Raw genomic sequence first — 15,022 nt, forward strand, 5'->3', positions numbered from 1 at the left:
ATGTGCAGCTGCAGCCACTGCGTCGACGGCTTCATCGTCCACTGCGTTCCCCCTTTCCAGCGCAAGATTGTGCAGAGCGTAGCATGCAACCACTGTTACTGAGACACGATCTGCGGGGGTACAGGAGTGCGTCCCCTGAGCGGTCCAGGCATCGGAAGCGCATCTTGAGAAGACCGATGCTTCTCTCCACCACAGCCCTTGTGGTGCCCTGGCTCCTATTGTACCCCTGCTCAGCTTCTGTTCTTGGATGGCGTAGTGGCATCATGAGCCACCTTCTGAGGGGATAGCCCTTGTCACCCAGCAGCCATCCATCCAGCCAGGCTGAAGCACTGAAGAGCCCCGGCACCTGGGAGTATCTGAGGATGTAGGCATCATGGGAGTTGCCTGGGTACCTCGCACAGACTTGTAAAATCAGCATCCTGTGATCACACACTATCTGCACGTTCATGGAGTGGAAGCCCTTCCTGTTGACAAAGGCACCGGGCTCACCTGCTGATGGCCACATGCATGCAGTCTATTGCACCCTGGATGCGGGGGGAAGCCAACAATCGCCACAAAGCCTCTGGCTCACTGTGTATGGCTTGCCTGGTCCCAATGGAAGTTGTTGAAAGTCGATGCACGCCTGAACAGAGCGTCTGTAACCTTCCTGACACAAGTGTGGACAGCTGATTAGGAGACACTGCAAAGATCACCCACCAAGCCCTGGAAGAAGCCAGAGGCATAGAAGTTGAGGGCAGCTGCAACCTTTAGAGCCACTGGCATGGGATGCCCACCCACACAATTAGAGGAGATCTCAGGCCCAATCATCTGACAGATATAGTTGACTGTCTCCCTTGAGAGATGGAGCCTCCTTCGGCACTGCACCTCAGACATATTGAGGTAGCTGCTTTGCCGCCTGTATACCCTGGCTGCAGGATAGTGGCGTCTTCTGCAGCCCCTGCCGCCTTGGACTTCCTGTTGGCCCTGCGCCCCTTGTGCCTGCGCCTGCCCTCCCAGAGGTGGCTCCCCTAGAGGCTGAATGTGCGCTCCTGGCCTCCTCCCCCATTCTAGCCCTCCCCTCCTCCTCAGGGGAGCTGCCTCCAGTGGAGAGTTAAGCTCCCATTCCCAGGCTAAGGGAAGGCTTCTTGAAACCTGCAGGCCCAGAAAAGATTCCTCACTGCAGAGTGCTGACCTGAAGGTTAAGGGTCCAGAAAAAGCAGCTGGTGTGTGTTTTGAAGTACTGCAGATCACACAGGCAAGTTTGAAAAACTTTCAAAAGTAAATGCTTGACTGTGCACATTCACGACCCCAGTAAGCCCTCTTATCCTGCCCATGGAAGAGGTTTATACAAATGTGTCCTACCCGCCTGCCTGTTGCACCCGTGTGCCGACCCGAAGATTGCACGGGCACCGAAAAATTGGCGTCGATTTAACCCTCAAGGGCCTTAAGTGGCCCGTTAATTAATGGCGGGCACATGTCTGACATCATTGCGTGCCCACCCAGTGAAATATTGCAATGGCGCGTGGTGACATCAGGACGCTCGCCCAACGTCACCGTGCATTATTTTACGTGTGGATGTGCGGGGCCCACCCCCACACGACAACGGGAAAATTCTGCCCTCTGTCTTCCTCATGAGGGATTTCAGCTCTTCTCTTTCCAGGATATATTTTCTGATTTCCCTCAGCAGCCACTCAGACTGCCTCACTGACTGCTCATCTCCCAGTTGCTCAGTTTTTTCTCCTGAGACTGTGTCCCACTGGATTTACAAGGCTGCACCCCAACAACTAATCACCAGCACAATTCCACCTCTCTAGATGCTCTGAGCAGAACACCATTACTGTTGGGCTTCCCTGAGCCTCAACTCCCAAGCTATCAATGGCTCTCAGGGCTTTCCTGAGCCCCATGCAGGTCCCCACGGACTTCTTTGAGCCCCAGCTGCACATGAAGCTAATGACAGCACTCCGTCTGCCGCCTCTTCAGCTCCCGATTAATTTTCTCACATGGGCTCACTTTCCTGCTGCACTCAGGTCCCATGGTCATTGTTTTGTGCCACATTCCCACTCAGGTACACTTCCCAACCCAGCAGCTGTCAACAGAATGACTGAATACCAAGCATATGCAGCCTATCCTCCTGCCACGCTTTGTGCTTGCACCAGAAATCCTGGACATGCCAGGAGTTGTAATCCTCAGCCTCTGCCAAGAAATCCCACAGAAAAAATCCAACAAAGCAGATTTCCTCATAGTATGAATTCAATATGAACATGTCATACCGAGATAAAGAACTCTTATGTTCTAAAAACAAAAAGCTAAAAGCTACTGCGGATGCTGGAAATCCAAAACAAAAACAGAATTACCTGGAAAAACTCAGCAGGTCTGGCAGCATCGGCGGAGAAGAAATCAGTTAACGTTTCGAGCCTTCATGGCCCTTCGGCAGAACTGAAGCATAGTTAGAAGAAGGGAGAAATATAAATTGGTTTAAGGTGGGGTGGGGGGGGGGTGGTGTGGTGGGGGGAGAGAGAGACATTGAGGGTGTGGTGATTGTGGAGATGAGCAGATAATCAAAAGATGTCACAGACAAAAGGGTCAAAGAGGTGTTTTGTCTGAGAAAAGTGCTAATTAAGAATGGAGGACAGGATATTCAAAGTACAGCTCTAGTGGGGGTGGGGTGGAAAGGCTAACAAGGTTTTAGTTTTAGATTTAAAAATAATGGAAATAGGTGGGGAAAGAAGAATCTATACAAATTATTGAAAAAAAAAAGTGGAGCGGGGGGGGGGGGGGGGTGGTGTGGAAGAAATGGGGGGAGGGGGAGTTTAAGATCTAAAGTTGTTGAATTCAATATTCAGCCCGGAAGGCTGTAAAGTGCCTAGTCGGAAGATGAGGTGCTGTTCCTCCAGTTTGCGTTGGGCTTCACTGGAACAATGCAGCAAGCCAAGGACAGACATGTGGGCAAGAGAACAGGGTGGAGTGTTAAAATGGCAAGTGACAGGTAGGTTTGGGTCTTTCTTGCGGACAGACCGCAGGTGTTCTGAGCTCAACCCATATGGCCTTATTTGATGCCTTATTTAGTATATCATCCCTCCTCACAGCTGTAATTTATTCTTTAACCAATAATGCTACACCTCCACCATTTTTATCCTATTCTCTACCCTGCCTGAAAACTCTATATCCAGGAGTGTTGAGCTGCCATTTTTGCCCCTCCTTACGCCAAGTTTCCGTTCATAAGATGTTCTTATCACCTGGTCCTAGCTCGACAAGCAAACAGGAATTGCTGGTTGCTCAAAATCACATTGCCTCTTTAAGAAAATTGCCCCATTAAAGTATTAGATGATCTTGCTTCACTCTGCTACATCACAGCATCAACCTGCGATAGTTCCTATCATCACTTCCTTGTTCAGAGGAAGTTGTAAGTACAAGCACCGAAGCAAGACAAAAGGTGGAATTTTACAGCCCCAACACGGCGGGGATGGGGCTGTAAAATACAGCAAGCCATTCAAAAGTCCATTAACTTCGGCGGGACTATAGAATCCCACTGGTATAAAATTCCACCCATAAACTTTTATTTTAAGAAATGCTCATGGTATAACAATGAAATTATTAACTATAATAGCCCCTGCCAGGTCTGAAGGAGGAAGAGTGGTATGCTCACAGTAGCTTTTTAAGGGGTGGGTAAGCACCCTTCAACATAGAAGACTTAATCTATTTTAAATGCAAGAAGTATAGCAAATAAAGCTGATGAGCTGAGGGTATATATCGACATACAGCAACATGATACAGTTGCTACAACGGAAACTTGGCGTAAGGAGGGGCAAAAATGGCAGCTCAACATTCCTGGATATAGAGTTTTCAGGCAGGATAGAGAATGGGACAAAAATGGTGGAGGTGTAGCATTATTGGTTAAAGAATAAATTACAGCTGTGAGGAGGGATGATATACTAAATAAGGCATCAAATAAGGCCATATGGGTTGAGCTCAGAAATAAAAAAAGGGGCGGCCACACTGCTAGGAGTACACTATAGAACGCCAAATAATGGAGGAGTTAGAAGAGCAAATATGTAGACAGATTTTTGAGTGCAAAAATAATAGGGCAGTAATGATTGGGGAGTTCAACTACCCTAATATCAATTGGGATATGAAGAGTGTGAAGGGCACAGTGGGTGCAAAATTGTTCAACTGCATTCAGAAGAACTTTTTTAGCCAGATGTAACAAGCCCAGCGAGAAGGGTGCAATTCTAAGAATCTAAGATTCGATCTTAGGAAATGAAGTTGGGCCGATGGATGAAGTAGCAGTGGGGGACCATTTTGGTGACCATAATACAGTTAGATTTAGCATCATTATGGAAAAAGACAAAGGTAGAACAGGAGCAAAAGTTCATAATTGTGGGAAGACAAATTTTATGAAGTTCAGAGGTGAGCCTGCGAGAGTGGACTGGATACAGCTACTAGAAAGGTGAGTGTAGACATGCCCCACAAAAAAAGGGTGGTACTGCCAAATCCAGAGCCTCCTGGTTATCCAGAAGCATACAGGCCAAGATAAAGCAGAAAAAGAAAGCTTATGACGGTCACAAAGGACTTAATACTGTACAAAGCCTAGGGGAGTATAGAAAGTATAAGGGTGAAGTAAAATTGGAAATTAAGAAAGCAAAGAGAGGATACGAAAAAATATTGGCAGGTAAAATCAAAGAAAACCCAAAGATGTTTTACCAGTACATTAAGAGCAAGACAATAACTTATTGTCAGAGATAAACCTATCAGAGATAAACATGGTAACTTGTGCATTGATGCTGAAGATGTGGGCAGGGTTCTCAATGTCTCCGTTTTCACTAAGGAGAGGGATGATACAGGCATTCTAGTTAATGAGGAGGAGTGTGAAACATCAGATACGATAAGCATAGTGAGAGAGGAAGTACTGGAGCGACTGACATCCTTAAAGGCGGATAAGTTACCAAGGCTGGATGGATTGTATTACAGGCTGTTAAAGGAAGCCAGGGGGGAAAGAGTGGATGCTCTGAGATCCTCACTAGATACCGGGTGAGGTACCACAGGATTGGAGGTCTGCAAATGTTGTACCATTATTTAAAAAGGGTGGAAGCGATAGGCCAGAAAATGATAGACCAGTCAGTCTGACTTCAGTGGTGGGCAATTTATTGGAGTCAATTCTGAGAGACAGGATAAACTGTCAATTAGAAAGGCACGGGTTGATCAGGGACTGTCAGCATGGTTTTATTAGGGGAAGATCGTGTCTTACTAACTTAATAGAATTTTTTGAGGAAGTAACAAAGAGGATTGCTGAGGGTAGTGCAGTGGATGTTGTCTACACAGATTTTAGTAAGGCATTTGACAAGGTACCACATGACAGACTGGTCAGAAAAGTGAAATCCCATTGGATACAGGGGGAGGTGGCAAGTTAGATCCAAAATTGGCTCAGTGGCAGGAAACAAAGGGTAATGGTCAATGGATATTTTTGCAAATAGAAAACGGTTTCCAGTGGTGCTCCACAGGATTCAGTGTTGGGGCCTGTGCTGTTTTTTGTATCTTTAATGATTTGGACATAAATGTGGGAGGTATGACTGGGAAATTTGCAGATGACACAAAAATTGACCATGTAGTTGATAGTGAAGAGGATAGTGTTGTCTCCAGAATGATATCAATGGTTTGGTTGAATAGGCAGAAAAGTGGCAAATAGAATTCAATTCGGAAATGTGTGAGGTAATGCATTTGGGGAGGACAAACAAAGCAAGGGAATACTCAATAAATGAGAGGATATTGAGAGGGGCTGAGGAAGTGAGAGACCTTGGAATGCATGTTCACAGGTCCCTGAAGGTGGCAGGATAGGTGGATAAGGTGGTAAGGAAAGCATATGGAATGCTTTCCTTTATTGGGCGAGGTGTTGAAAACAAAAGCAGGGATATAATGAGGGAACCATATAAAATGCTGGTTAGGCCATAGCTGGTATTTTGTGTACAGTCCTGGTCACCACATTACAGGGAGGACATAATTGCTCTGGACAGAGTGCAGAGGAGATTTACAAGAATCCTGCCAGGGCTTGAACATTGCAGCTATGAGGAAAGATTGGATAGGCTAGGGTTGTTTTCCTTAGAACAGAGGAGGCTGAGGGGTGACCTAATTGAGATGTACAAAATTATGAGGGGCCTAGAAAGGGTAGGCAATAAAGACTTGTTTCCCCTAGTTGAGGGGTCAATTACCAGGGGGGCACAGATTTAAGGTGATTAGTAGAAGGATTAGAGGGGACATGAGGAAAAACTTTTTCACCCAGGGGGTGGTGAGCATCTGGAATTCACTGTCTAAATCAGTGGTTGAGGCTGAAATGCACAACTCATTTAAAAGGTGCTTGGATCTACATCTGAAGCACTGTAACCTGCAGGTGCTGGAAAGTGGGATTAAAATGAGTGGCTAGTTTCTGTTTCATCATTTTATGGCCGGCACAGACATGATGGCTGAATGGCCTCTTTCTGCGGCATAACTTTTCTTTGGGGAGAATTTTCTGTATGTCAGGTGGGCTGGTCGGGAGCGGGCGGGCATGGAGCCAATCGCCGCCCGCAATCGGCTGCACGTTGCCATTTTACGTGGGCGGGCCAATTAAGGCCTGCCCAGCATAACGCACGGCCAGTAGCACTCTCAGTGCTACCTGTGAGGGTGGGGAGGAGGAAGCCTGCGCTCTTTCACACATGTGCACGAAAGAGCGCAGAAATCTCTCTGAGCTGCCTCAGGGAGATTAAGTTCCTATTGAAATTTTTAAATAAAGAAAGATAAAAATTATTTAGACATGTCCCCTCATGTGACAGTGTCACACAAGCTGGGACATGATTATGAATTGTTCAAAAAATATTTATTTGTTTAATAAAACCTTCAGGAAACCTCAACCAGCCCATGGATGAGGTTTCCTGAAAAACGCAAAGGCTGCTTGGGCTCTTCGCCTGCCTGCCAACCTTAAGGATGGACGGGCAGTGTTGATAAGTACTTTAATTGGGTTTTTAATGGCCTTAATAGGCCTTTGACAGTTCGGCAGGCATGCAACCGCCTCTGGCGCACGCACCGAACGAAAGATCTAAATGACACGTGGTGACGCTGGGACGTACACCTGACGTCACTGCACGTCATTTTATGCGTCGGCGTGCCAGGCCCGCCCCCGCATGCCAACGTCAAAATTCTGGCCTCTGGTTCTATTCTATGGTTAAATGTTTTACCATTCATTCTCACTTGCACAACAGAAAGTTTACTGTCAGAGTTCAATGTACTAGAGGGAGGTCTCCTAGGATCTTAACTTGTGTCAGCTAGGTACACAACCACTTTGCAGCACTTACCTTGAGTTTTCATTACAATAGTAGTGGCTCAAAGGCATGTGGGCTGATCCACATACCTCCCTTGCAGATGGCTTTGAGAACAATCCTGCGCTTGTTGGCTCAAGGAATGGCCTTTGGGCAAGCAGAGGCAGCTCTAATTACCAGGATATTTTTTTTCTAAACAACTCATCAAGACTCTCAATGCAGCACCACTCTTCATAAATACGAGCTGATGGATTAAACCTTGTTATTATGATTTCTGAGGTAAGTGAAACAGTTTTCGGGAGAAAGGTTGGGGATGAAAATGATCAAACCTGAATTCTGATTTCTCACTTCAGAAGCCAAGTCATTTTATTTTCCCGCCTGACCCACTTTGGACTCCAAAATCCGGCCCCTTGTACCTTTGGCCTCTGATGCTTTCTCAGTCACTTCGTTCTCAGGCTCCTTTTTGTCCTCTGTCACTGGGCTTACTAGTGGCCTTGAAGAGGAATCACTTTCACTGGTTATTGTGGCAGCCTCTGGAGGTACCAGCCTTTCCTGCTTATCCATCTGATCAGACACCTTCTCATCCACTTCATTCTCTTTTGCTTCTGGCAGGAAATATAATTTCGTATAAAGTTATAAATATATCAAAATGAAATAGTTACAGATTGCGATAGTATTTTTGAAGCAAGCTGATTTCATATTTTCTCTAATTAGCCATAAATTTACACCTTAAAGTTAATATAGTGATCATTTTGTAATTGTGTGGAATTAGATGTCAGGGCTGTTATTCCTCTCCTGGAGCTGTCCAGGAATAATGTTAACGTAGCACGCTCCTCTAAAGGGGGGGAATTGAAACAGTTTTCTTTCGTCAGCCTCTGAATCAGATGGTTGTGGTTTCTTGTCGCACTTCAGAGACTTGAATATCAAATGTAGGCTCACACACCAGTGTAGTATTAAGGAAGAGCTGCACTATCAGAGGTGCCATCTTCTGCCCTCTCAAGTGGGCATAAAATAATCCCCCATAGCTCCATCTTGAAGAATAATGGCGGGGGGGGGGGAGGGGGGGAGTTGTTGTTGGGGAGTTCTACTTGCCCTGGCCAAGGGTAATGTTATTAATCTTTATCCCTCAACCAACATCACCAAAACAGACTAGTTGGTCATTTATATCATTGCTACTTGTTACATATTGCTGTGCACAAATTGGCTTACACGTTTCCTACATTATAAATATGGCTCACAAATATTTCACTCATTGTGGACATCCTGAAGTCTTGAAAGGTGCTATATGAATGCAAATCTTTTGTTCTTTCGCTCGATTGGGTGTACAATGGCGTTTTATTGGTTGAAGAACCAGAGAGGAGAAGAAGTCCCAGTGCTGCCTGAACCTGATAGATTAAATGGAAGCCTCATTGAAGTTCTTTGACTCTTAAAGGAGATGGGGTGGGATTTTCTTACTGTGGCAGCTGCAAATGAATTGTGGTACATTTTTAAACTAATTCATGCCTGGCAGAAGTTGTGAATTGCATGTTGGTGGTGCACATCTTTAGAGAAAGGTTCCAACCCTTGTGAATGGGCTTGTAGCTACTGAGATGGCAGTGATGCCACAAGAAGGAGTCAGGTGCTACTGCAGACTGCCTTGAAGGAGCTGATAAGAGGGGGCACGGGGGCACACTGGTGCCACATAGTAAATGGAAGGACATGAAAAATGAGTGTGAGGATGGAGTTGGTGGTACAGATTTAACAGGATGGTGCAGGCTTGACTGTCAGTCTTCTCTTTTTATTCAAGTTGTATAGTTAGGAATAGTAATACATACTCTGTGATAGGGAAAGAGTAGCTCAGGAAAGGCCCAGGAGAATGGCTTCAGCAGTTGCCAAGGGCACATGTGGTTGTTTCCTTGGGAAACAGAAGTAGTTTAGGTACAGTACTATTCAGCTACAGGATGGGGCATAGGATCACCTATTTTTCAGGTGCAATTTGAGAACAGGACAGAGGAATATTATCCATGATTTGTAGCCAGATTACTGTAGAATTAATTAATTGTTATCTTTTTTTATGCTGTTAAAGTGAGGCTGACAAATGAGTAATAACTACTTGTGAAAGGTTAACTTCCATTGCGTTGATTTAGGGAGCATCCTACTGGTACAGCTCCTTCCTGTTCTGGTACTGGTGCCAGTGTCCCACGAAATGGAACCCTCCTAACACCAGCCTTTAAGCTACACATTTACATTCCTGATTGGCTTCAACTTATGTTAATTAGCACATGGTTCAGCCAGGGTTTCCACTGCTGATGGTGTCGTTATCATCATGTCTTCACACTTATTCCTTGGAGAATAGTGGAAGGTTGTGTTAGAATTGACAACCTGATTAACAATCCAAAAAATGCTAAATGAATTCTCTTTCCATGGCTATAACCATCGATATACCAGCCAATAGATACAAGCTGATAACAGGTGGTTAGTCCTGTACGGCAAATGGGTTTTTATGGGAGCCACCTACACCTGCTGGTGAGTATCTGCCCAGCTGTTAATCTATGGGGAGATGGTGGGATAGTAGTGATGCCACTGGGATAGTAATCTAGAGAGCCAGGCTAATACTCTGGGGACATGGGTTCAAATCCCACCATGGTAGCTGGTGGAATTTAATTTCAACAGATAATATCTGGAAATCAAAGCTAGTCTCAACAATAATGACTATGGGTGGAATCATCCCAGATTTGCACTAAGTGCAGTAGCGGGTGGTGAAAATGACATTTTACCCGTCAGCTGCAAAGGCAGCTTCTCACGTTGCATCATCCCAAACCTGCTGTTCTAATTATGCATTCCTGAGAAACATGCCGTTTCCATGGCGGATGGGCACTCATTTGCCCGCCATGCCATCACCTAGCCACATCATCACACCGGGCGCCATATTTAAAGTGCAGCTATGTTGCACACCTCTCACTGTTTCCAGCCTAGGACTGCCGCACGGAAGTCAGGATGGCCCTGAAAGGCAAAAAGACTGCAGAACCCCAGTTTAGTGTCGCATCCCTCAAGCACATTTTGGACACTGTGAAGGTCCCTCGGGATGTCCTCTACCCCTACTCTGGCTGCAGGAGGGGCAGCGGCATTACCAATCCGACTTGGGAGGCGGTGGTCAGCGCCAATGCCCTGCAAAAGAGGACAGCCACCCAGTACCGAAAGAGGATGAATGATCTCCTCCGTTCTGCTAGGGTAAGTCACTCTTCGCATCACTCTCAACTCACACAATCACAAACCCATCACACATCCACAGGGATCTCACTCACTGCCAGTTCAAGGGCATCACCATTTACTCCCTCACACAGACCTTCAATGTCCTCATCTTGTCCATGGGACCACTCATCACCCACATATGCCAGGCATACTTATCATCTGGCCTGGTAGGCGCCCTGTTTACACTCTCTCAGTCTCTATTCATGAAGGACAAGCTGGCACACAAAAAGAGGGAGAGATTGCAGACTGATGGAGTAATGCCTGACATCAAGGTCCTCACGGACTTCGAAAGTAGAACCATTCAGCTGGCCGGCAAGGATCTGGACTGTTCCTGTGCTGACGATGAGGTCGGCGGTGCTCCACCAAATGAGGATCCAGCAGTGCAACATCCATCAGACAACCATGCTGTGTGTGATGTGTCCTGTTTTACAGGCCACTGCCATGCACTAATTATCTCTCCTTGCTTTCACAGGCACCTCAGCCAAATAGCCAAGAGAGTCCACAAGCCAGGGCCTCCAATCAACCCAGAGGAATCTCAGAAGAGGAATCCGCTGAAACCCTCCCAGAAGAGCCACCACAACGCTCACCCACACCCTCTATCAGCACAAAGACACAGACTTTGGAGGGACCTAGCTTTAGAGCAGCCTTGGGATCACAATCTGGTGAGCACATTACACTTACTGACCCACAGCAGGTGGCAGCAGGGGCTTCCCAGGTCCCCGGTACTTTGAGTGGTGCTGGAGGCCAGAAATTTGCTGAGTCCGAGTCAATATACAAGGCTCTGGACTTGGTCATGTCACAGTTGCTGGAACTTCAAAGGCAAGCTCGGGAACATCAGGAAAGTATGTCCACTGCACTCCTCAGATTGCAAGGCACGATGGAGGAATCTGTCCGCCTTCAGGCTGAGGTTATAGCGCCAGCATGCCAACGCACGGAGGTCGACACTGGTAGGATGGCAGCCGCCATGGAGGCCTTGGTCTAGTATGTCGCTCAAGCACTGCTGCGCGGGCTGAACTCCATCGCCGACGTCATAGTTGGCCTCCAACAGTGTGTACGCGAGAGGGGTGCAGGGTAGCCCTATCTCACTCCAGCCATCTCTTCTCCTCAAGGAGTCAGACGGGTAACTCTGGACTTTCTGGCCCATCTGAATCTCCACTTCCTGTGACCTCAGCAGCTCCAACTCACAGACTGAGGAGGGTGTCACTGCCACACAGCATGACCCCAAAACCAGGCCAGGGCCCTCCAGGTCTCGGCCCTCCAGAGGACTTCTGCCAAGGTCATCACAGATAGGGCATATCAGTCAGCAGCCTGCCTCCATCTCCGCTGTGGATGTCCAGGTAGCACCAAGACACAGTGGCAGGGTTCGGAAAGAAGGTGTAGGAGTAGGGCAAACAAAATGCAGCTGAGCTAACTGAGTGGAGACTTGGGGTTTGGTGAGAGGGGAGTTTTAAGTGTTAATTTTGATCTAGTCTATAATTAGCAGTAACTGGAAAATACTGTGTAAGCAGGCTAAGTTCTTTCTTCCTTGCAGTTTAGAAAGGGTAAACTCACTCTCAGCTGTAGGAGCTGACTACGTAATTAGGTAACTGGCTGAATCTGGTTACTGTAGCCCCAGTTCAATTTACTATGAGTTCAGGGTTCTTTAATGCAGCCTTGGGAAATGGAGTGCATCTGAGCTAACTGAGTGAAGACTTAGGGTTTGGTGAGACGGGAGTTCAGGGAAGTGGAGTGAACGACTTGTTTGTTTCCTTTTTCTATCTTTCTCACCCCTAGAAATTGGTTCTTGCTCTACTACAGGGAAAGGAGCTAGCTGTTTGGTGGGTTTCTGGTAAGTGGTTAAGTTCTATTCTATCCTTAAGGTTTAAAATAGTACACAAATTGGTGGTAAAGTTAATAAAATATATAAGAAAACAACATAAATAAGTGATTAATATAATCAAATAATTATTTAAAACACATTAAGGATGGCACGAAAGATGATGTGTCAAGGCCGCAACATGTGGGAGATCCTGGATAACATTGTGATCCAGGGCAAAAATGCCTGCAGTAAGTGTTTGCAGCTTGAGATATTTCGGCACAGACTCTGCGACACATCAGGGAGGTGGAAAGTTACCTGGATGGTTTATACCAGGAAGCAGTCACACCACTTAGGATTGGGTCTTCTGATTTGGTCAGTGGCCAGGGACAAGAGGGTACGACTGCAAGTGTGGCAGGTAAGGGGATCCAGAGGGTTGGAAGGCAGGAGTGTGAGCCTCTGCAATTGTCCAATAGGTTTGAGGTTCTCTCAGCTTGTTCGGATGAGAATGGGGGCTGCAGGGTGGATGAGGACACTGACCATAGCACTGTGGTACAGGAAGCCATTCAAGTGGGGGGAGCAAAAAGGAACGTAGTGGTAGTATGGGACAATATAGTGAGGGGAATTGACACTGTTCTCTGTAGCAAAGAGCGAGAGTCCAGGTGGCTTTGTTGCCTGCCTGGTGCTAGGGTTCGGGACATCTGCTCAGGTCTGGAGAGGAACTTGCAGTGGGAGGGGGAGGATCCAGTGGTCGCGGTCCATCTGAGGACCAACAACATAGGCAGGATAAGGAAGGAGGATCTGCCTAGTCAGTACGATGAGCTGGGCACCAAATTAAGAAGCAGAACCTCAAAGGTTATAATTTCTGGATTATTCCCTGAGCCACGTGCAAATTGGCATAGGACAAATAAGATTAGAGAAATGAATGCATGGCTCAAAGACTGGTGTGGGAGAAGTAGGTTCCAGTTCGTGGGGCACTGGCAGAAGTATGGAGGAAAGTGGGATCTATACCGTTGGGACGGTCTACACCTGAATTATGGTGAGGCTGATGTCCTCGTGCGCCGCACAACTAGGGAAGTAGAGAAGGTTTTCAACTGAATAGTGGGGGCAAGGGGTTAAATTTGGGAATGTGTGGTAAACCAAAGAGTAGAGACAAGGCAAGAGAGACAGGTATTAATATGGGAAATGATAAACAGGCTGTGACAGGAAGGGACAGAGTACAAATCTAAGAGTAAATCAGCAGATAAGGCTAGTTGTTACAAAAATAATAAAAGGGTGAAACTAAAGGCTCTGTATCTAAACACACACAGCATTTGAAATAAAACAGATGAATTTATAGTGCAAATATAAATAAATAAGTATGAGGATAGCCATTACAGAGCTATGGCTACAGAATCACAGGTTAGGACCTGAATATTGAAGGGTACATGACATTTAGGAAGGACAGGAAGTTAGGAAAAGGTGGAGGGGTAGCTTGGTTAATTAATGATGGTATTAGCACATTAGAGAGGGATGACCCAAATTCAGGAAACTAGGATGTGGAAGCAGTTTGCATTGAGATGAGGAATGATAAAGGCAAGAAGTCACTTGTGGGAGTGGTGTACAGGGCCCCTAATTGTAACTACACAGTAGAACAGAGTATAAAAAAAAGATAATAGAAGCTTGCAGAAAGGTACAATAGTAGACTGGAAAAATCAGATGGGCAAAGGTAGCATAGATGAGAAGTTCATAGAATATTTTTGGGGTAGTTTCTTAGAACAGCATGTTCTGGTGCTAGCCAGAGAGCAGGCTATACTAGACTTGGTATTGAGCAATGAGATAAGATTAATTGATAATTTCATAGTGAAGGCACCCCTAGGTAGCAGCAATCATAATATGATTGAATTTTAAATTTATTTTGAGGGAGAAATGAGTGTGTCCAAAACTAGTATATTAAACTTAAATAAGGGCAATTATGAGGGCATGAAAGCAGAGCTAGCTAAAGTGAACTGGCAAATGAGGTTAAGGGATAGGTCAACAAAAGTTCAGTGGCAGACGTTTAAAGGGTTGTTTCAGAATACACAGAATAAATACATTCCAATGAGAAAGAAAAATTCCAAGGAGAGGGCTCACCATCCGTGGTTAACTAAAAAAATTAAAATCAATGTCAAACTTAAAGAAATAGCACATAATTACGCAAAGACAGGTTGCAGGTCAGAAGATTGGAAAGAATATAAACAAAAGCAAAGAACAACAAAAAGATTAATAAGGAGGGAAAAATAGAGTATGAGAGAAAGCTAGCGAGTAATATAAAGATGCATAGTAAGAGTTCCATGGATACTTAAATAAGAAAAGAGTGCACAAAGTGAGCATTGGTCCTATAGAAAGTGCATCTGAGGAACTCATAATGGAAAGCAGGGAGATGGAGGATGAATTAAACAGGTGTTTTGCTTCAGTCTTCACTACCGAGGACACAAGTAACATCCCAGAAATAGCTGTAAATCAGGAAATGGAAGGGAGAGAGGAACTCGGGAAAATTACAATCACCAGGGGTGTGGTATTAAACATATTGTTGGGGCTGCGGGCTGACAAATCTCCAGGTCCGGATGGACTACACCCTCGAGCCTTGAAAGAAGTGGCTAGTGAGATAGCTGATGCACTGGTTTTAATTTTCCAAAATTCCCTAGGTTCGGGGACGTTTCCATTAGATTGGAAAACAGCAAATGTAACTCCTTTATTCAAAGAGGGAGGG

At 45.8% G+C, this 15,022-nt stretch overlaps 1 protein-coding gene across 1 annotated transcript in view; it reads right to left on the minus strand.

Annotated features, from left to right (window-relative positions):
• The window catches only part of LOC144682290 (hydrocephalus-inducing protein homolog), a 151,962-nt gene that overhangs the window by 106,265 nt on the left and 30,675 nt on the right, over positions 1-15,022 (minus strand). Inside the window, exon 8 of the mRNA XM_078544766.1 lies at positions 7,682-7,870. Within this exon, the coding sequence (XP_078400892.1) occupies positions 7,682-7,870 (189 nt within the window). The remainder of the gene's footprint in view (positions 1-7,681; positions 7,871-15,022) is intronic.

Source organism: Cetorhinus maximus, chromosome 6 (assembly GCF_964194155.1).
Source record: "Cetorhinus maximus chromosome 6, sCetMax3.hap1.1, whole genome shotgun sequence".
Taxonomy (NCBI): Eukaryota; Metazoa; Chordata; class Chondrichthyes; order Lamniformes; family Cetorhinidae; genus Cetorhinus; species Cetorhinus maximus.